We start from the raw sequence: 22227 nt of genomic DNA on the forward strand, positions 1-22227 counted from the left end.
TAAGGGAGAGCCTGGTCCCCAGGAAACCTTTTGTCCCTGTTCTCTGGCCTGTTCTTCTCCCTATGTGGCTGCTGAGTCAGCCAGTTAGGGTTTTGCCTAGCATTGCCTTGTTGGCATGGTGAGGTCTGAACTGCAAACCTAAGGGTTGTGGTGATGGGGAATGGCATCCTGGCCACTCTCTGCCATCCTTGGTCAAACCAGCATTTTTCTCTGATGCCAGCGGAATCCTATGGCCTTTAGAGAAGCGCTGCTCTGTATCCTACTATCTGTAGGATAAGGTCTGGTCAAGCTTTGCAATGATTGATAAAGTTTTTACTCTGTGCCCAGCTCTGGCTTGGGCCCAGACAGGACTCCCTGATACCTACGGGGTTGGGTTTATTAGGATGGCAACCTACATTTTTCTTGTGGAAAAGCACCCCAATACACTGAACATTCTGTAGCTACTGGCTGAGTTCAGGTACTTGTCCTGGGTCTTGGTTTCTTCCAGGAAATCTGCCTTCTTACAATTGATAGGGTTATGGTTGTCTGGTGCTCGTGCAGGCAAAACATAGTCCAGCCTCTTACTCTAGCTTAAGGCTTGCAAAGTAAAAGTCAGCAACCATCCTGTAACTCTGGAGTGATTCTAAAACCTGTTCATCCCCTCACTGGCAGAGTGTTTCTGATGGGAAAGGCCCAGGAACTGATCCAAATATTGGGATGATCTGTGTCATCGAGACACACTCAGAGCCATCAGCTGGGCAATGGATAGGCATTTTCCCTGAGCCTTCCATGCCTATAATATAGCCCCTCCCATGGTCTAACAGTACTAGAATGAAACATGGACCTGAGCTAAGGTTTTTCCTAGGTCCTGCTCCCACAGAAAGGAAAGGTTCATCCCCAAGGGATGAACATTTAGACTGTTCTTGAAAGAAAAAGATACCCCCCAGGCAAATGCTGGCTGAATAGCAGAATAATCTAGATCCTTTATGGCAATTCGAAACAGAGTTTTGAGGGTAGTAGATGCTGGTGTGTGGCCCACATCTAACCAGGCTGGAGTACTTGCCCACAGTGGTGATCTCCTGAGTTGAATTTGGGAGCCAGGGGAAAGGGGTGTGGCTGGGGCAAGGGATATTGTTGGAAAGACAATGGCCATTGTGCTGAGACCTGTGATCTCCACACCAAAGTCAGGGAGCCTGTAAGCCAAACAAAAGCCCAGCAGCTTTCTGACAAGCTGGGGTTGTGCCCAGGTCACTGCAGGGTCAGTGGTTAGTTTAGGCTTTCTGTATCCTAACTAGAGATACTAAGGAAAAGCTAGAATGTTAGGGACAGAGCAGATATTAGAAACCTCCCAGAGGGGCAGTAGAGAGACTGGATATCTGCCCCCACCCCACCACCACATACTCCCCTCAGGTAGGAAGCTGAGAAGGGCACCCCAATGGAAATGGGTCCTCTGGGGTAGCCCAAAAGTCTGAACCTTTATAAAAATCATGGAATGATTTTTAAAGCTTCAAAGAAAGAAGCTAAGGCCTAGAAAGAGGCAGTGAGTTGACAAAGCTATGCAGAGTGATGATCATAAACAAGGACTAGATGTCAGGTCTGTTGATTGCTGGGTACCAGACTTTCCTGCAATAGAATCAATGCTCTGAGTGCTAACCAAGTCCTGGCAATACACTAAGGTCAGGCTGGGGCATTCATCTGAGTGGTAGAGAGCTTCTTTAGCATGAGCAACGCTCTGAGTTCAGGCCCCAATGTGGAACAAGAAATTCTAGGGACACATGGCTCTGTCCTCTTGGAGTTTTATTTTATCATGTCAGAACTAGGACTACAGTTATCCTTGGGGGCTCTTATGGGGGCAAGAAAGAAAATCTGAAGAAGTATGGGTCACGGCAGATATTTTCAGTGGCTGCCTTCTCTCTAGCTAACTTTTCACAAAAGACAAGCCCAGGGACTGGGTTTTCTGAGTCTAGTTTTGAGTGCTTTATCCAGCCAGGTGTTAAAAATGGCTGTTTCCTGACTATAAAAGAGAAAAACAGGACCTACCTTATTGGGTGAATGAATGACCACCATCTTTCCCAACAAGCCACATAATTAATATCATCATGATCATCATCATGATCATCATGATCATCATCATCATCATTATTCTTAGTGTTATGGAATGCTAAACAGGTGGCAGGGGAAAGAATGGCAGGCGGTAGAAATCCATCTTCTTTTGAATTTTATTCACATACTGGGGGTTATTCCTAAGAAGCTGTGGGATATCCTCGCTCTGGGACTGGAAGCAGAAGTGGCCTCAGGGTTGTTGCCTAGGATGCTGGGGTTGAGCCTCAAGTCCTTGTTTCCAGGTTGGAGGATGGCATCCCTTGAGCTAGGACAGTGCTCCTAAGCCATGTCCCCAAGGCTAGGCAAATAGCAAGCTGGAGACCAGGACTCAGGCAGGCTTTGGCATGCAGGCCATCACAGTGTCCTTTTTCATCATGGTGCCCTCTGGTCCAGGCACGGTTTCTGTCTATGCCCAAAAACATAAGTGACGGTAGAACACAAAAAGACCTCTGTTTTGCTAAGAGAAAACCAACACCCAGAGTCAGCACTAGTAATGTCTTAGGCTGGGAGTTGGGAGACACCCAATTCTCCACCCTCTCTTCTTTCCAAACTCTGGTGTGTGACCCAAGAGGGCTGGCCATACCTGTGAGAAGAATCTTCCCCTAAAACCCACTTCCTGGAGAGGCTGAGCATTCTCTCCAAGTCCCCTCCCTCCCAGCCACACTTTGTGGCCCACTTGCCCACGATGACCACAGTGTGACCCTAGGCCTGGAATGTCCAGCACAATGGGAGGGGACGGGAGGGACACTTTGCCTCTGTCAGCAGCCGATTGGTTACAAGATGCCCTACAAACACATTGTCAGCAGAATCAGCTGTTTTCAGCCGAGCCCCTCCTCAGCTTTACAATCACACACCAGCATGCAGCCAGGGGTTGTCATGGCTTTGTCTCCCTTATGCATGCTTAATTGACAATTAAGTTGGGGCTTTGAACCAGCCTGGCTGCCGCTGATAGGCCTTCATCTTTCCAGTGAGAGTCACAGGGGCACCCTTTGTCTGCTCTTCTTGGGGGCCCGAAGTTACTGTAGCAGGCTGCAGGCAGCCATTTATCTTCAGCCTGGAAGGCCTTTATCTATTCCCCCCTCCCCATTCCAGCAGGAGTCATCCCTGGTTATAGGGCCCATGACAGCCCATTCTGAGTCCATTGAGCAAGCCCGGAGTGATGGCCTCTACCTCCATTCTGGAGCTGAATCAAGAGAAAGGCCCCCAAAAGGTCAGAGGGCAGGGCTGCGGCAAGAAAAAGGACTGATTGGAGACTGGTGCTTGTATTGATTGGCTCAAGGAGGAAGTTGGCTGTGAGATGGGAGCTGGCCTAGTCTTGGCACAGCCTGTGGTACCATTTGCTGCCTGGATCCCAGTGGCCTTGCTCACTGTACACTTAGCTCTAGTCCGCAGCTATGTCAACCTAGCCACGGCCCCAAGGAGGCAAGGGGAGTACAAAAGGCCTCCATCAATCTTCACTGTCCCACACATCTTATCCCTCACCTTTTGGGGAGGAAGTGGGGACTCATTTTCCTGGAAAGTGAGGCACAGTGAAAAAGAACATACCTTTCTAAGAAACATTATTTCTGTGGTTGCTTTTCCTCCCTTTCTGGCGAACCTCTCTTTGTACCTCTTCCACCAGACTTGGCTGTCCTGACTTGGGATCAGAAATGGAAAAGAGAATTTGGCTTCCCGCTTTTCTTTAACACCCCTGCTGCCTACTCCCCAGTTACCTGCAGGTATATAACTTTAGGTCTGTCTTAAGCAAAGTCGATTCTTTGCCAGGGTACCTGCGAGGATGCTTTTCTCCCTGACACAGAAATATGCAGGACCCAAGGAAACCTCAAAGGTACTCAGTGGAGAACTAGAACAGCCATCATTGACTGAGCGCTTCCTGGGTGCCTAGCCCTGGGGTGAGCAGCTCTATGCATCATCTCATTGAACCTTCCCAGTGAGCTTGGAGGGTAGATGTCATCTGTATTGGCTTTCTGGATTTATAATCAAGGAAAATAAGATATTTCAGAATGTAGGTGGCTTTACTTTTTTAAATTATTATAAAAGGAATGTACAGAGGGGTTACAGTTACATACTCAGGTAATGGAGTACATACATTTCTTTTTGGACAATGTCACGCCTTACTTCACGCTCTCCCCAGTTTTTCCCTCCCGTCCCTGCCCACAAGTTGTCTAGTTCGTTTTCAATGTAGTGTCTAGTGAGTACCACTGCTGCATTTGTTCATCCTTTGTCCCTCCATTTCTGTGCCCTCCTTGCCCTCCCAAAGACAGATACACAAACAAACAAGACAAAGACAAAAAGAAAAGAAAATAGCAACAACAACAAAGAAAGAGCCTCTTGTTTCCATTTCCTGGAGCTCATTTCGATAAATGTTTTATATGATCACAGGAGAATGTAGGTAAATTGCCCAAGTTTATAGAGTTAGTAAATAGTAGGGATAGACATTGAGCTGTTACACACACACACACACACACACACACAGCTTATTTTACTCCTTTCTCCCACACTCCTGCTGTTCCCTTCTGAAGGAGAGAGGTTTTGTGACAATATAACCAAAGAGCTGGGGTCAGGTTGGGGATTTTTGCAGTCTGGTTAGTTTACCATTTCCTCCCCAACCCTTGCCCCTGACCAAGGTGGACTCTGTGGGAAGAAATCAAAGCCCCCACTTCCACAACCTCATCCTCATCTGTGTTGGGATTTGAACTGCCCTTGCATTGGGCCCTGTCTGGGGGCACTAAAAGCCTTAACAACTTAATGGGACTTCTGAGACATTGCAGGCACCTCAGGCTCACCTCTGGGAGCCCCGCCCCTGCCCTGGACAGGGAGGAGAGGGGGTTTATGAGGGTAGTTGTAAAAATATTCATCTCAGCAGCAAGGATCCCTAGAGTCAACGAGCATCATTTTCCCTAAGTATCGGGTCATCTCAGTTTGGAAGAGAGATGAATCCTGCCTGGGGACTTCAGCTCGGGTAGGAAATACTTTCATCCTAATTTGGGGCTGGAGTGGACACTGCTCCCAGGTTCTCCTTCTTTGAGACTTTATCTGACTACTATTTTATCTCTTGAATTTAAAGGATTTTATCTTACAGGTACCACCCCACTAGATTGGAGAAAACAATCAGGATATTAATGAGATTAAGAATCCCAGCCTTCAAGGCATTCTGCTGTCAGCCTCCCCCTGATATGGGACTAGCCCTGGTCTGCATACAAAGAAACCAAGCTGGTGGGGCTCCTACCTCAGCACAAAGGGGCCTGGTCAGTAGATACTAGACTCCTATCCCAGAAGGCAGTCCTACTGGGCATGCCTAGTCCCCCTGAAGGATCCTAGAGGGTTCAAGGACTCCTTGCCACCTCCAGTTCTCTGAGGAGGAAGAAAGCTACCTGTGAGCAATGAGCTCCAGCCTGTAGCTTATGAAGTGCTCTTGGAATCTGTTTGCTAAGGTTTTGATGGGAAATGGCAGAAACTTGGAGAGAATTAAGCACTGGAGGTGGGGGTGAGAGGGAGAGAGGAGAGAGAGAGATGCAAAGGCCTTTGAAGCTACCTGCTTCATGGAAGGCACAAGATCTGGCTTTATGCCTCAACCCACTTTTCAAGGGGAAGTAAAACTCACATGAGAAAGAAAGCAGGAAACACATCACACACACACACACACACACACACACACACACACACACACACACACACACACACACACACACACACACACACACACACACCTACCTCCCCCTAATAAAATACAATCAAATGAAGCATTCATCTTGGTTATCATTCTGGCTGTCCACAAGTACCCTGAAATAGGGATCAGTATATCTTTTCTATAAAGGTCAGATACTAAATATTTCAGGGATCAGCCAATTTTTTCCTGTAAAGATCTATAAACTAAGTATTTTAGACATTTCAGGCCATATAAACCCAGTCCTGGCCACTCAACTAGGCCTCTGGAACACAAAAACAGTCATAAGCTGTACATAAATGAACAGCATGGTTGGCTTTCAAGACTACTCTGCGGATAGGAAATTTGAATTTCTCATTAATGTTTAATTTTTCACAGTGTGGTTTTTAAAATATTTTAGTCATTTAAAAATGTAAAAGAGGGCTGGGAAGGTGGCTCAGTGGTAGAGGGCTTGTCTTGCATGGATGAGGCCCTGGGTTTGATTCCTCAGCACCACATAAGCAGAAAAAGCCAGAAGTGGCGCTGTGGCTCACTTGCCTTGAGCTGAAGAGCTGAGGGACAGACAGCACCCAGGCCCAGAGTTCAAGCCCCACAACTGACAAAAAAAAAAAAAAAAAAAGAGACTCAGCTCAATACTTCATATACAAACAAGTTGTTTGAGCCAGCAGACTTCAGTTGGCTGAAACCTCCCCCTTTCCCTGGACAACAGCCCTTTAGCTTTGCCCCTCTTTATAATGGCCCAGGGAGTCCTGTTTCTGATCATCCTGGAACTCATGCTAAAGCCCAGCCCTATTAAATTAGTATTTCTGAGGATCTGACAGACCTTATCCAAATGATCCAAAATTATCCAAGTGAGCTTATTATGCAGCTGAATTTGAGAACTTAACTATAAGGCTTCTCCCTGTGGAAGCCACTGCCTCAGGTTTGTGTTTGGATGCAGATTCTGATTGTGTGGCTGGAGGATGAGGCCCAAATATCTGCCGGTTGATGTTGTTGAAGAGGATGATTCAGGAAACTTACCTGGCGTAACAGTCATCTTGGTGCTACTCAATTGGCATCTCATTTCCCCACCACTCAGCCTGCTTTTGCTTCCCATCACCAACCCCAACAAGCTCTTAACAATCCAATGGGTAATGTCACAAAATCTTGGGCTGCAGAGATGGTCCTGAATTCCAACCTCCCCTTGGCCACTTATTGATGTATGACCCTGGGAAAGTTTCTGGGATCTCCAAGCCTGTCTGTTAGTGTGTCTGATGAAGATACCCATTCATGCAGATGAATAGAGAGATTAAATAGGATATAGATGATGGTATAAGGTATATAGAAGACTCTTGCCAATGATAGCTAGTCTCATTCCTTGAAGAAGCTTCTTGTTTGTTGTTGTCATTTGAGGTTTCATTTCCCCTTTCCATGTCCCACTTGGAGGTTTTATTCAATCTTGATGTTTATAGAATTTGAGTATTTTCAACTAGGGGGCATTTCTCCGCAGGTGTGGCAGACTCAGGCTGGCTTCTTGTCATATATTAGGCTGGCTTCTTGTCATATATTGGGCATGTTTCCTGGGCCTGCTCTGTGACACCCACAAGGCTTAGCCAGTGTCATAAAGCATTAGGCACAAATACACAAACAGTAAGAGGAAGCTGAGAAGTGTCCTGGAAGGATTGGTGTTGGGAGCGGATGCTCATGACCATGGAGAAAAAGGTCAGGTTCATAGGATGACCGTGAATTTCTGCCACCACTAGAACATTTTTTTTCCTGCTAGTAAATGAAGGTGTGAGTACCCCACTTGTGTATATTGCTTGTTAGCAATTAGCTCTGGGAACCTGCCAATTAGAGGGGGCGGGTGCGTTTTGCTGGTGGAGGTTAGCATCTGAGAAGCCCACTGCCCTTTGTTTTTAGACCTTCCTGTCTCCTAAGGGCTGATGTGAGACTTCAATGTGAGCACACTTAAGTGTGAGCATGCTCAGAGCCAGGCAAAGGAGATATAAGAAAGACTGAGACATGGCAGCAGTGAGCCCTGAAGGCTTCTGCAAAACCCCTGAGGGCTGATTTTTCTGGAAGACACTTTGCTACTCTGTGAGCATGCTTTCCCTTGTCCTCTGCTTTGGCCAAGCAGAAGCTGCAAGAGCACACAGCACATGTGCTCATCAGCCGTAGAGGAATCACCAACCTGAGAGGACTCCGTCCTTCAAAGGCTTTGGGAACCATAAAAGCCAAGTTTTGCTGGGCACTAGTGTGTTCACTCCTGTAAAACTAGTTACTCAGGAGGCTGAGGTCTGAAGATGTTGGTTCAAAGCCAGCTCTGTCAGGAAAGTCCATAAGGTCTCATACTTCACATGTTGGAGGAACATGGTAGAGCTGATCTTTAGAATTTAAGGGCATTCCAAAAGGGAAGTTTACAGATGCTCACAGGAAGTCCCTTCTCAGGACCAGACTGAGGCATATGCATCTGAGAAGCAAGATATAGCTCCCTAAATTACACTTTGGCATCGTGACCTCATGTATAGTCCTTAGCCTCTCTAAGCCTTTGCATTTCCCAGAGTGGGTTCTTGACAATGGTGTGTTTTTGCAATTTCAACATGGAAGAATTTTCCTTTCTTTGAACTTTGGTTGTTATCTGAGACATCAGATGACCAACACTTAAGTATTAGCAAGATCTGTGGTTCTTGAATCTCCTTCCCAAAATGTATAAAAATCATCAGAGGAGCCTGTTAAAAATCTGCATGGTTTCTGCACCCATCCACATCTATATGATCAGAATATGGTGCCGTTTGGGCCTGGAAGTTGGAAACACGACTAGTGTTAGACATCACTAGAGTAGAGAGAACATACATTCTCATGGATTGACTGTAATTCTGATTGGTTCAACTGGGAGATAAGAGCTCTGGATTAGAATTCAGGAGACCAGAGCCACTAAGAAGCAGGAGTGGGCGAACCATTTAACTTCTTGGGGATCTGGCAATGGAGGTCTTGGGTGAAGATATTTGAGTTCTGACGGGGTATGACTTGGAGAGTGTATGTGTTGCTTCTGATCTAGGGGGCCCAGGACTCTGTGGCTAGAAGTGCAGAAGGAGGTTTACCATTGTGATATTTTATTGTTAAGCTCATCATCTGCCTGCTTTCCTTCCCCTCCCTCACTCCAGTCCCCATTTCAGGAACTGTGTGCTGTTAGAAGCCTTCCACCTTTATTAGGGACCATTAGAGCTTTATAGCACCAGCACATTGGGTAGGGCCAGTCACAATAAACAGATTTATACTGGGGTATAAACGAGACACCTATAACTGTTGGAGGTTAACACTTTCAGGGCCTTTGAGTGGCAGCCTACATACCCATGCTTTTGGGTCCTGTCTACCACAGGATGTCTCTTCCTAATTGGCACCTTCTAGATTGGGTTGGCAATGAAGCCCAACGGAGTCCTTATTCAGCAAGGGCAGAAACCCTCTCAAAGATATCTTTGGTCTGTACAACATCAGTTTTCACAGTGGGCACAAAGTAAGTGCTTTATTTATCTCTGGGTTTGTTTTTGGTGATTTGGGCTGTGGTTTTGTGTGTGTGTGTGTGTGTGTGTGTGTGTGTGTGTGTGTGTGTGCTGGTACTGGGATTGAACTCAGGGCAGGGGTACTGTCTCTTAGCTTTTTCACTCAAGGCTGGCACCTTACTACTTAGAGCCACCACTCCACTTCTGACTTTTAGCTGGGTTAATTGGAGAGAAGAGTCTTACAGACATTCCTGCCCAGGCTGGCTTCAGATCCTGATCCTCAGATCTCATCTTCCTTAATAGCTTGGATTACAGACTTGAGACACCAGCATGCAACCTCTCTGGGTGTTTTATAGATGAAAAGGAAAATGAGCAGCGCTGCTTCTTTTGTAATCTGAAATCCTGCTGCCAGGTGAAATATAGGGCTTGCATTGTTTCATATAGAGCAAAATAAGCAGGCCTTATTCCTATCATGGAGAAAGCCAATGTGTATGTCTGTGTATGTCTGCTGAGTGGTGTGATTCTGAGCTATATATCCACATCGAAGCCCAAGTTGGATTTCTCCATCACTGTCCAGTCCAGTCCAGACCTGGTACAGGGCAGTCATTCCACAATTATGTGGAATGGAGACATCTGTCATAGTTTCCTGTCCAAATGCTTCATGTATAAATATTCTATTTTATGATTATTATTCAAATTTAGAGTTACCCAGTTTGATTTTACAAAACATCTGGATATATTATTCAAGGACATCTTCCCTTTTTCAGAAACAATGTCATCTATCTCCACCTCCATTAACACTGCCAACCTAAACTACATACTTGGCAAAATAACGTCATTAAATACTACTCTTCGAAAGTTTTCAAAGAGCGTAGTAGAACTTTCTCCCTCTTTCTACTAGCTTAGCTAGGTTTAGTCTACACTTTTAGTTTTGCTAGTTTCATCTTCTACTGGTTTAGTTCCTTTTATATCTATATAATACCTTATTGGTATTCCTTGAGCAGGCACAGAGCTAGAATTCCTCTTTCTGAGTTTCCACTAAGTGAACAGAGATCCAAACTCACTGCTAATCTGGGCCATCTGGAGGACAGAAGCACAGCTGCCCATAGCCACCAGGTCTCTGGTGATGCTCTCTAAGCATTTAACTAATGCTTCTGTTCTCCCAGCAGAATAGAAGCTATTCCCCATCCACCTGCCCAAGTTTCTATGCACAACACCTACTTGGAGCTCTGTGATGTCAGTACCCATGAGCCTGTTGGATGATCAACAGCCATCTGTCATGGTGATGGTGATGATGATGGTGATGATGATGGTAATGGAGCTTCCCTAGTGACGGTGATGAAGAGGCTGGGGATGGCTAGGCAAATTCTCATAATGAGGCAGCTTTGACTCTTGCCAGGCCTCAAAAGGATCTTGTCCCTGGGTACCACCTCCCAGTAGGGTACTGCTTATGAATAGGTCCCAGTGGAAACCCTGTCCTTTCCAAGGCAAGTTTATTAGCCCTTCAGTCACAATGCAGATGTCTGTTTATAGGAGCTTACTTTGTGTGGAAACCCAGTGGCTCAGTCTACTGATGGCTTTATAGCCTTTCTTCCATTGGCCAGACCTGCTAGGGGCATCACCATTCTCCTTGTCAGCCAAACCCAAGAGGCTTTGTTGCAGCCACATTATCCCTGACTGCCTCTCGGAGAACACCCCAGGGGCCAGGACACTGTCTGCCCCCTCAGGCTTTTGGCCTAACAAGCCTACCATTAACCCTTCTTGGTTTTATCTTAATTTCTTTGGAGAAAAAAGGCATTTCAGTTGCTCATGTTGCCACAGTAAACTTCCATTAATTAACTCTTTTTTCTTTTACCCCCAATGGACCCTAAACTTGCTTCTAATATGGTGAAGATAAATCTGGTTTCTTACCAGAAACCCCAAATGATCAGCTTGGGTGAATGGAAATGAGTCAGGCCACAAGAATAGAGAATGTGCCATGTAGATCTCTGTGTAAGAGCTCAGAGCAGAAGGCAGCCTTGTGAATCATACCTAGCCCTCTATGTACCTGGCTTGTGCCTTCAGACATGAAACTCTCATTAATCTTTCTTCCCCTTTCCTTTCTTTCTCTCCCTTCTTCTTCCTGCATCTTTTTGCATCTTTTTTTTTTTTTGGGGGGGGGGGGGTCCAGTCGTGGGGCCTGAACTCTGGGCCTGGGCACTGTCCCTCAGCTCTTCAGCTCAAGGCTAGCGCTCTACCACTTGAACCACAGCGCCACTTCCAGCTTTTTTCTTTTTGCTTATGTGGTGCTGAGGAATTGAACCCAGGGCCTCAGGCATGCAAGGCAAATGCTCTACCACTGAGCCAACCCTTCACTGAGCCCAACCCTTCTTCTTCCTTAAAAAAAAAAAAAAAAAAAAAAAAGGTGTTTTCCTTCCCCTCACCACAAAAAAAAAAAAAAAAAATCAAAGGGTAGGCATGGCAACACATCCCAGCTACTTGAGAAGAAGGCGCGAAAGGATCATGAATTCAAGCCAGTCTGGGAAAATTGGTGAGAACTTATCTCAAAAAAAGAAAAAAGAAGAAAATATGAGGTGGAGAGAGGGAAGAAGAAAGGAAAAAAGTCTGGGAGAGTTGGAGGACAAATGTATAGTCACTTCTCCACCAATCAACAGACTTTATAGTGAGAGAGGGAGTGTGAAGCCCTCCTCCTTGTTGAAACATAGGTCATTCATTCTCATTGACTCATTCAACAAATATTTGAGTATCTGGCCTAGGCCAGGGTCTGTACAAGGCACTGAGGAGACTATGGAAAAGACAGTCAGGCCCTGCCCTTGTGAGCTTCCATTCCCATGTAGGACGCAACCAAGAAACAAACCCAAACTATTACTGGGTCACCAGAGAGTGGCTTAACATATCTGAAGTCAACTTAGGGGTCACGGGGAAGAGGGAGATGGAGTCAGCTTTCTGAATGACCCTAGAAAGAGGGAGTTTAAACAAGCTCATCATCTCAGAACCCGAGCTCTCCAGACTGGGTTTTGAGGCACCCTGAGAAGAGACCGTATAAAATACTGACATGAATGAGTGTTACTCAAGTTCAAGGGCCAAGACAGGCTGAGTTCTTTCTCCTTTCTACTGTAGCAATGATCAACAGGCTGCAGGGGTTCATTGCCAAACACCTGATTTTGGCAAGCAGAACCCTGCTTTCCGGAAAGGACCAAGTATGGTTCTCGTTGGCCTCAGGTCAACCCTGGGGAACGACTCACATTTAGTGTCTGTTCCTTTTCCTTCTGTTTGTACCATGTTTTCAGGAGCTCAATGCACATCCAGCACCTGTTCTCAACCAAGATGCTTTTGGTGGTAGGCTAGTATTGCGCTCTCTCTCTCTCTCTCTCTCTCTCCCTTTCCCTCTCCCTCTTCCTTTCCCTCTCCCTTTCCCTCTCCCTCTCCCTCTTTCTCTCCCTCCCCTCCTCTCTCTCTCCCCCCCTCCCTCTCCCTCTCCCTCTCTCTCGATTACATTTGCTTGGTTTTTTTTTTTTTTAATAAGAAAACCAGTTTGTGGGCTTCCCTGAAGTATCACTCAACTTTTTACTCCTTCAGTCAAGAATGTTTACCGTCCCCCTGCAGACCAGTCTGTGTTTCTCCTTTCCTATGAATTGGGCTACTATCTAAGCCAATTTCCACTCTAGGATCCAGCCTTGAAACCAGCCCAGTGTTTAAACTGCTTTCATCTTCCCTCAGCTTCTTACTCCCAGCCTTTCAGATTTTTTAATCCCCTAAACACTTTGCAAACATTCCATCTTTAGCCTTCGAGGGAAATATTCTAAAGAACTGATAGCCCAATAAATAAATAAATAACCTGCATCACACAAATGAGGAAACTGAGGCAGCAATGGTCTTTCATTTGATTGCTTTCATTTCTGAAGTTCCCAAAGTCCAGGAATTGTTCACATTCTTTTAACTCCCAATGAATGTCTCAGACTGAATCATTTTTGTTTCTCTGCCTCTCTGCTCTCAGAGAGAGAGAGAGAGAGAGAGACAGAGAGAGAGACACAGAGAGAGACAGAGAGATAAACTTAGATGAAGAGGGGTAGAGGAGGGGTGTCAAGGTGTAATCCTGTGTCATCAAGACTGGCTCAATCCCTGGCTCAATTGTGGCCTCCTAGGAAAACCGTTCTCTCTACCCATCCTTTATTGATATGGCTGCTGCTTTTTGAAAGAACTTCCTCTTTGGAGTGCTGGCTCCCTCCTACCTGAGTTGAAATTCCCAGTTCCCAGACTCAAGGGGTTGGGCTGTGCGCTGCATGAGGTTAGGAACACAGGGGAAGAATGTGTGTGACAGAACCCTGGCCAGTTGAGTAATGTTTACTCTGCCGGTGGCTGGGGACGCTCACTCATGCTGGCAGAGGTCCACCAGTCAGAGGAACATTCCTGCATTATCAGGGATGGGAGATTGGCTTTGAAATGTCAAGGGTGAAGGCATCCCACCAGGCTGGGTGCAGCTCACAGATCCCAGTGGAGGGAACCCCTTGAGTTTCAGTGCCAAAAGGCACATAGGAAACAAGCTACCCCCCATCCCCACTGCCCAAGACTCCCCAGTTTCTCTTCTTTTACTAGAAAAGAATAATTCTGGACATGACTTCCTGGATGACATTACTCTTCTGTTTACCTCATGTTCTGTCTCTCAGCATGTTTGTCTCCTAGTGTTTCTCTGGTATTTTTTGTTCATTTGTCATTGTAGCATCTAAAAAATTTGGGAGCCCCTGTGCCCATTTTACAGAAAGAAGGACCAAGACCCAAATCTTGTCTGATGGACAATCTTCAGAGAGTTAGGACAGGCAGAGACAAAGATGAAGAGGGAGAAGGAAAGGGAGAGGGAGAGGAAGAAGTGTCTGGTATAATAGTGGGCACCTATAATCCTGACTACTCAGTAGACACAGAGAGAAATAGGAGGATCACAGTTCCAAGCTGATCTCTGGCATAAAGATGAGATCCTATCTGAAAAATAGAGGAAAAAAAAAAACTAGGAAATGTGGCTCAAGTGGTAAAGTGCCTGACTAGCCAGTCCAAGGTCCTGAATTTAAATCCAAACATCACCCAAAAAATATCTGTCTAGAGGCTAGAGATGCACTGATCTTCCACATTGTAGGACTAGATTCCTAGCTGGTTTGCAAAGCTGGATTGGCTATTCAGGGCAGTACAAGTTGAAGTCATAAGTACTTTCTGAAGTGTTTCTGAGCCAGCATTGTGCTTAATGACCCCCTGAGCTCCTCTCTGTGGTCCTCCTGTCAGACAGTTGTGTCTCTTTCAACAACATACACGTTCAGGTCTATATAGTCCAATATAGGCATCCTAAAAATCACTAGCCTTTGCTAAGTTGAGAGAGAGGAAGGAAAGAAGGAAGGAAGGAAGGAAGGAAGGGAGGGAGGGAGGGAGGGAGGCAGGGAGGGAGCGAGGGAGGGAAAAGAATTTGTAGGGATGATTGGAAGACACTCATAAAAAGTTTACCAGTGCGGGCTGGGAAGGTAGCTCAGTGGTAGAGTGCTTGCCTTGCATGCCTGAGGCCCTGGGTTTGATTCCTCAGCACCACATAAGCAAAAAGAAAAAAGCCAGAAGTGGCGCTGTGGCTCAAGTGGTAGAGCGCTAGCCTTGAGCTGAAGAGCCGAGGGACAGTGCCCAGGCCCAGAGTTCAGGCCCCACTACCGGACCAAAAAAAAAAAAAAAAGGTTTACCAGTGGCACATTTAAAAAAGATAAGCATCCAGTCAGGTATTGGTGGCTCACACATATAATCCTAGCAATTTAGGAAGCTGAGATCTGAGAATCACAGTTCAAAGCCAGCCCAGGCAGAAAAATCCATGAGACTCTCTAATAAACCACCAGAAAACTGAAAGTAGCTCAGAGTGGTAGATCACTAGCCTTCAGCAAAAAAGGCTCAGGGACAGTGCCCAGACCCCGAGTCTAAGCTCCATGACTAACCATCATCATCATCATCATCATAATCTTCTTCTTCTTCCTCCTCCTCCTTCTTCTTCATTCAATAAAACATTAGCAGAGGTCTTATAAGAGTTAAATGATTAAGAAGTATATTAATACTGTCCAAAAGTAAAAGTGATACCTGAGCTTGAAAATGTCCTGAAATCTGCCTACAGAGGTGGTGTCAGGCCGTAAGTTAGCATGAAGTGACAGACAAATGATTGAGATCAGAGGAATGTCAGGACTCCAGATGGGTATGGGTATGCCATGGTAGCTGGCAGATATTTTTTTTTTGGGGGGGGGGGTCCGGTCATGGGGCCTGAACTCTGGGCCTGGGCGCTGTCCCTCAGCTCTTCAGCTCAAGGCTAGCACTCTACCACTTGAGCCACAGCACCACTTCCGGCTTTTTTCTTTTTGCTTATGTGGTGCTGAGGAATTGAACCCAGGGCCTCAGGCATGCAAGGCAAGTGCTCTACCACTGAGCCACCTTCCCAGCCCTGGCTGGCAGATATTTAAGGTCTGTCTGTGTGCATGCACAGCAGAGTCAGTATATTCCTGCATGACCTCCTGCAGCTGGATGCTGATTTCAGAACTCACCTGATGTTTCTCTGAAATGGAATTCACTTGGCTTTCAAAGATTCCCTAACATAGCAGTGGAATCGGAACAGATCTACCTTTCAATACAATTGCTGCTGCAGAATTGACTATATTTTCTCCCTCTGCTGGAAGAGACACCTCTTGTTCTCTGGCATGTGTACTCAGAGCAGCTGAAGCCTCATTCCTCCATTCAGCAAATAGTCACAGTGCCAGGTGCTCTGCTGGACTGAGGATGTGACAATGAGTAAATGCCATCTCTTCCTTTTAAGAAGGTGAAGTAAACATATCAGGATACAGGGTGACCCACTCTTGCTGTAGGAGTCCCTAGAGCATGTAAACTACAAAAGACAAAGGCGCTAACTACAAGGATGAAGCAAGGAGAGTTATCCATGGAGCCAAGCACAGGGATTACACACCTATAATCCTATGTGCTTGGAAAGTGGAAACAGGACAGTTGCAGACTAAGACCAATCCAGGCCAAAATACATAAACAAATCAAAAACCCTATCTCAACATATGAGCTGGGTGTCATGGTACACATCTGTAATCCTAGCCATGTGGGAGCCGTAAGTAGGAGATTCACAGTCTGAGGCCTGCCTGGGCAAAATTAGTAGGAGGCTCTACGTGCAAAATAAAGGGGAAAAAAGCTGAGGTTGTAGCTCAAGTAGTAGAGAACCTGCCATCCCTAAATTTAAAAAAAAAAAAAAAAAAAAGATTCTTAGAGGAAATGACATTTAGTCCTCTTAAGAGATATGGCATGGGGCTGGGAATGTGGCTCAGTGGTAGAGTGCTTGCCTCACATACATAAGGCCCTGAGTTCAATTCCTCAGCACCACATATACAGAAAAAGCTGGAAGTGGGCCCTGTGGCTCAAGTGGTAGAGCGCTCGCCTTGAGCTGAAGAGCTCAGAGACAGCACCCAGGCTGTCTCTATGACAATCAAGCCCTATGACTGACAAAAAAAAAAAAAAGAGATACAGCATGAAGAACTTTTCAGTCAGAGATCAACATAAGCAAAGGCTGCAGAAGCCAGACACATAGCAGAGGCATGTGAGGGACCGCACTGTGGCAAGGCTGTATGGCATGCGGTGAGGGAAGATGAAGCAAGGCAAACTGCAGTCAGGTACCAAGGCCACCTCTGCCAGTCTCAGGTGTTGGAGCTTTTCCAGGAAGCAAGCAGCGAGGGAGACGTCATCTGAAGTTTCCAAGGGCAGTGATACATGTAATTCTGTTTTAGACAAGAAGGCCACAGCTGGGCGCCAGTGGCTCATGCCTGTAATCCTAGCTACTCAGGAGGCTGAGATCTGAGGATCGTGCTTCAAAGCCAGCCCGGGCAGGAAAGTCTGTGAGACTCTTAACTCCAGTTAACCACCAGAAAACTGGAAGTGGTCCTGTGGCTCACATGGTAGATCATTCACCTTGAGCTGAAGAGCTCAGGGACAGCACCCAGGTCCAGAGTTCAAGCCCCATGACCAACAAAAAACAAAAACAAAACAAAAACAAAAAGGAACGTCAGGCTGCATCAGTTCCTCTTTTCCAAGTAGGAACGGCTGTTACATTTAGAGCATCTGTTGCATGACAAGCATGGCCTACTTACTGTCACATCCATGAGCTCATTCAGTCTCCTTCCCAGCAACCTAAGAAGTAGGTATATTAGAGCTGAAAGAAAAAACAAAAAAACCTATAGCCCAGTGCTGTGGCTCATGCCTGTGGTAAGCTACTCAGGAGGTTAAGATCTGAGGATCACAGTTCCAAGCCAGCCCTGGAAGTTAAGTCCATGAGACTCTTATCTCCAATTAACCCCCAAGAAGCTATGGTTCAAATGGTAGAACACTAGTATTTAGCCAAAAAAAAAAAAAAAAAGTCAAGGCCAACACCCAGGCCCTGAGTTCAAGCTCAAGGACCAACACACACACACACACACACACACACACACAAGAGAGAGAGAAAGACATAGACAGGCAGGCAAGCAGGCAGACAAGCAAACAAACGGAGAACTGAGGTCCAGGAAGCTTAGTTACACTCCGCCAGGGTCATACAGCTCTTCTGTGATGGAGCCAGGATTTAAACCCAGATCATCTGGCACTAGAACTTCCACATTTTGTACGCCACTTTGGCCCTCACTTCAAGTATTCTTTTGAACTTGTGAAATACCACGTCTCTTCTTCTAACATGAGGACTTATTTATGATGTATCCTTGTGTCCCGTACCACCACCACCCCCACCCCTAACCCCCTCGGCCAGACACCTCTCAATGCACCCTCCATCCCCATATCCATGTCTCCTTAGGGTACATCTCTCCCTACTCTCCCACTAAGGGACACCAGCAGACAGGATGATGATCTGCCTCCTGCCCACCTCTCTGGTCTGCACCGACCACAGTTTCCATCCCATAATGGGCAGTCCTAGGGTGAGGAGATGAGATGAATGGCAAAGCTGTGGTCAAAACAGGAACTCCCAATTCCCAGCCAGGATGCAATCCCTTAGCCAGAAGTCTGAATTGGAGATTCAGAGGTATCCTGGTCTTTAGCAGAAGCCCCCCTTCCCTTGTATTTCTTACATAACAAAGTTGCACTGGGGAAGAGCCTTGGGCTCTGCTGCCTGGATTCTAACCAATGACTCTGGCTCTCTCCGGCCATGCTCCCTTGTGAAGAAGGCTTTTGTTTCCTGCGGATATCCTTGGTTAATTATTTTTAAATAAATAATTGTGTAGCCTGTGCTAGGGGAGAAGCCTTCCCCCCCCTCCCCCACAGTGACCCATATTTGATTGTCAGAGGGCTGGCCCTTATTCCACAGCCAAATTAAATAGGCTAAATCCAGAGACTGTTTGGTTTGAGAGCAAATCGATGATGGGGACAGGCTGAGAGGTGAGCACACAGCTGACCCTTGCATTATCACCACTCGCTCGGGAGCAGGGCATCTTGGGAAGGTAAACAGCTGGTCAGAGAGTCAGGTGAGAACCAAGGTGAAATCCAGATCCTCCACAAGGAAGGAATAGCTGGGCAGCAGCCAGGCCTCCAGTCAAGTTGCTTTAGAGGCAATGCATCAATAATTCTGCCTAAGCCAGGAACCCCTGGCCACTGTCTCCATTCAGAACGTAGGATCCTAGAATCTAGAATCCTAGAATCTCAGGGCCTGCCCACAGTTAGCTGCATGTTAGCTGCATGTTAAAGATGCTATTGTTAATCCTCAAAGAGCCCTGTTGAGGATTGGTTCTCTCCTTTTTATGGAAGGGTCAGAGAGGGATAACAATTATCCCATGATCACACATCTATGAAGAACCAAAGCAAGCTGGGTACAGTGGCTTGTACATGTCATCCCAGCTACAAGGAAAGCTGAGATGGGAAGATTGTGGTTTCAGGCCAGACTAAAGGGGAAAACTCCATCTTGACAGAAAGAAGCTAGGCATGATGCCACACACCTACCATACCAACTTTAGCAGGAATCATAGGAAGATTGTGGTCCAGATGTAACCTGGGCAAAAAGCAAGAATCTTCTTTCACAATAACCAATGCAAAAAAGATCAGAGGTGTTGCTCAGCAGTAAACCAATTGGTTTTCTAAGAGTTTCAACCCCCCCCCAATACCTCAAAAAAGGAGGGGCAAGGTTTAAACCTAAGTTTGTCTAGTTGTACACCCCATTGTCTTCCCATTGCCCCTGATTGCTAGAACATTCTTTTATTGATTGTAAATCTGCCTCATTTTTAAAAATTGGATCTACCTCTGCCTTTGGAGAATCTTCTGCCTTCATACGGTTCAAATCTCTTTCTTTTACATACATCCTATTGAACTATTCAAAGATTCTACTGAGAATCTACTGACCACTGAGAGTGGAGAAAACCCAATGGCCAATGGGAGAAGAATGACCTAACAAGCCAAGGGAAAGTAGTAGAAGATGGTAGATAGGTGCTGTACAACTGCAGAAAACAGACAGACATGATCAGGGCAGAGTTGCTAAAGAGGTAGAAGCCTTTCCTCCTTTTAATTTCATGGCTTCTGTTCTTTCTCAAAAATGTAGTCCCTTGGACCAATAACCATTGAATTCCAGTGTCAAAACAACTCCCACTAGCAGCCCTTTGAGCCAAAGCAACCAGTAGATAAGCTAGTAGTACACAAGCCATGTCACTGTCTAACTAGTTATTCTTAAAGATTTGAACTCTGTTTTAGTCAGGTGCCAGTGTTCCACATCTGTAATCCAGCTACTCAGCTCCAGAGTATCACAGTTCAAAGCCAAGCAGAAAGCTCTCTGAAACTTGCCTCCAAAATAACTAGCAAAGAGCAGGACTGGAGGTATGCCAGTCAGGCAAGCAAACTGAGTTATGAGGCCTTAGTCTAAACTCTAGTATTGCCCTAAAATTAAAAGAACAAACACATTTTTAAAACCCTGCTTTAGCATTTGTTTTTCTTTTCTGCTCCCCTGCTCCCAGACCTTTTAAGCTTTAGGTCAGAACAGTGTTGGGTAATAGCCTTAAGAGAATCCTGGGAAAACTGATAGGAGTCTTTTTCTTGGTAAGTTTTTTAGCTTAGTGAATCATATAGGCTGCTAGCCATAGCAGCTTACCTGGCTGGCTCCAGAGGAGACTTTGTAGCCTTCCCTGGAAGGTGTGGCAGAAGGCAGGACAGGGGATGGTTCACCTTGGAACACTGGACAAAAAGAGAACAGCAGTCCCACTTCTCCAAATGATTCCAGGCCTGGTGCATTGTCTTACAAGTGTTCAAGACAAATCTCCCTTTCCAAACTTTTTCATCAGATCCAAAGCAAAACAAAGCAACCCCCACAAAAAATATTGTGTATATGTGTGTGTGCGTGCGTGTGTGTGTGTGTGTGTGTGTGTTTGTGTGTGTGTGTAAGTGTAAGATGTCCCCAAATAGCTCAATCTTCTTGGCTTTTTTTTTTTTTTGCCAGTCCTGGGGCTTGAACTCAGCGTCTGGGCACTGTTCCTGATCTTCTTTTGCTCAAAGCTAGCACTCTACCACTTGAGCCACAGCACCACTTCTGGCTTTTCCTATTTATGTGGTACTGAGGAATTGAACCCAGGACTTCATGCAAGTTGGGCAGGCACTCTACCACTAAGCCACATTCCCAGCCCTCTCCGCTTTTTCATAAATACTCTAACAGGATTTTCTTCTACAAGGTGACCCTGGTTCTTTGTCTTTGCGGTTTCTTTCAGTCCCCTGGTACTCTGTCTAGCACTTTTCCTTTCTGAGAACAGCAGCAGAGAGAATGTAAGCAAGCTTGGTTCTCCCCTACCTTGCACACCAAACTACAGTGGTCCCTAAGAATCCACATCCACCCCAATGTGCTGCTTGCTTCACCCATCTTTGAGCTGGTGTGCTCTCCTATCTCCCTCCCCTCTACCTCCTCCCCCAACCAACCTCAGGGCTCTGAAAGTCAGCCAAATGGGACCCCATCAAAGGAATGTGAGTCCCAGAGCCAAATCCTGCTAGCTGCAGCCCTGTTCCTATCCTGCTTGCCAACCGTGTCTCTGGGCATTTGTGGATTGGCCAAAACTGATTGCCAGAGCTCAAAGCTCTCACAGGTCACAGGACAAGTGCATCTTTGTCAAATGTTCTACTCCTCATGTACTCTGTGGGCTCACACTGCAGATGCATTTCTAGGAGGTATTTTGAAGAAGAAAATATTCCAGCCAGTAATGTAATAGAAGGTCAACCTCAGCTTCTAAACTGTAACAAAACTGTGCTGATGTGGTAACCAGCAGGATGTTTTCATTCAGCAAAAGTTTATTAAGCCAGATGATGGTAGTTCATGCCTGTAATCCTAGCTACTCAGGAGGCTGAGATCTGAGGAACAGGGTTTGAAGCCAACCCAGGCAGGAATATCCAGGAGACTCTTACCTACAATTAGCTAGCAAAACCAAACAAAAAGAAAAAGACAGAAGTGAAGCTATGGTTCAAGTAGTAGAATGCCAGCCTTAAGCAAAAAAGCTAAGGGATAGTACCAATAGCTCCAGTACCAATACACACACAAAAAAGTTTATTGAGTGGCTACCAGGTGTCAAGATACTGAGGATGCATCAATGAACAAAACAAGACAGATAAAAATATACTACCCTTATGAAGCTTACTATCTTGAATACATTAGAGGCCATGCCAACCTTGCCCTGAGAAAGACAGCTGGTATTTCCTGTGGGTGGACAGGGGAGGAGAAAGCAATTTTATTTTCTTGTCATCGAGCCTTGAAAACAAGGGGCACTGAGTCAGTGTTCCAGGGCCCTGGCGACACTAATGTTCTCTATTGGGTTCATGTTGTTTTGCAGGAGTTCGCTACAGCCAGCAGGGAAACAATGAAGTCACTTCCTCTTCAACAATCAGTCACCACGGTAACAGCGCCATGGTGACCAGCCAGTCAGTTTTGCAGCAAGTCTCCCCAGCCAGCCTGGACCCCAGCCACAATCTCCTCTCACCTGATGGTAAAATGGTGAGTACACC

The 22227-nt window shown here is 46.0% G+C and overlaps 1 protein-coding gene across 5 annotated transcripts in view; it reads left to right on the forward strand.

The window, feature by feature from the left end:
* Nucleotides 1-22227, forward strand: part of Hnf1b (HNF1 homeobox B) — a 59454-nt gene that overhangs the window by 14427 nt on the left and 22800 nt on the right. For all 5 annotated transcript variants that reach the window (XM_042692371.1, XM_042692366.1, XM_042692367.1 and 2 more), the window contains exon 5: nt 22056-22216. In XM_042692371.1, the coding sequence (XP_042548305.1) occupies nt 22056-22216 (161 nt within the window). The remainder of the gene's footprint in view (nt 1-22055; nt 22217-22227) is intronic.

Source organism: Dipodomys spectabilis, unplaced genomic scaffold (genome assembly GCF_019054845.1).
Source record: "Dipodomys spectabilis isolate Male_0828 unplaced genomic scaffold, ASM1905484v1 ptg000004l, whole genome shotgun sequence".
Classification (NCBI taxonomy): Eukaryota; Metazoa; Chordata; class Mammalia; order Rodentia; family Heteromyidae; genus Dipodomys; species Dipodomys spectabilis.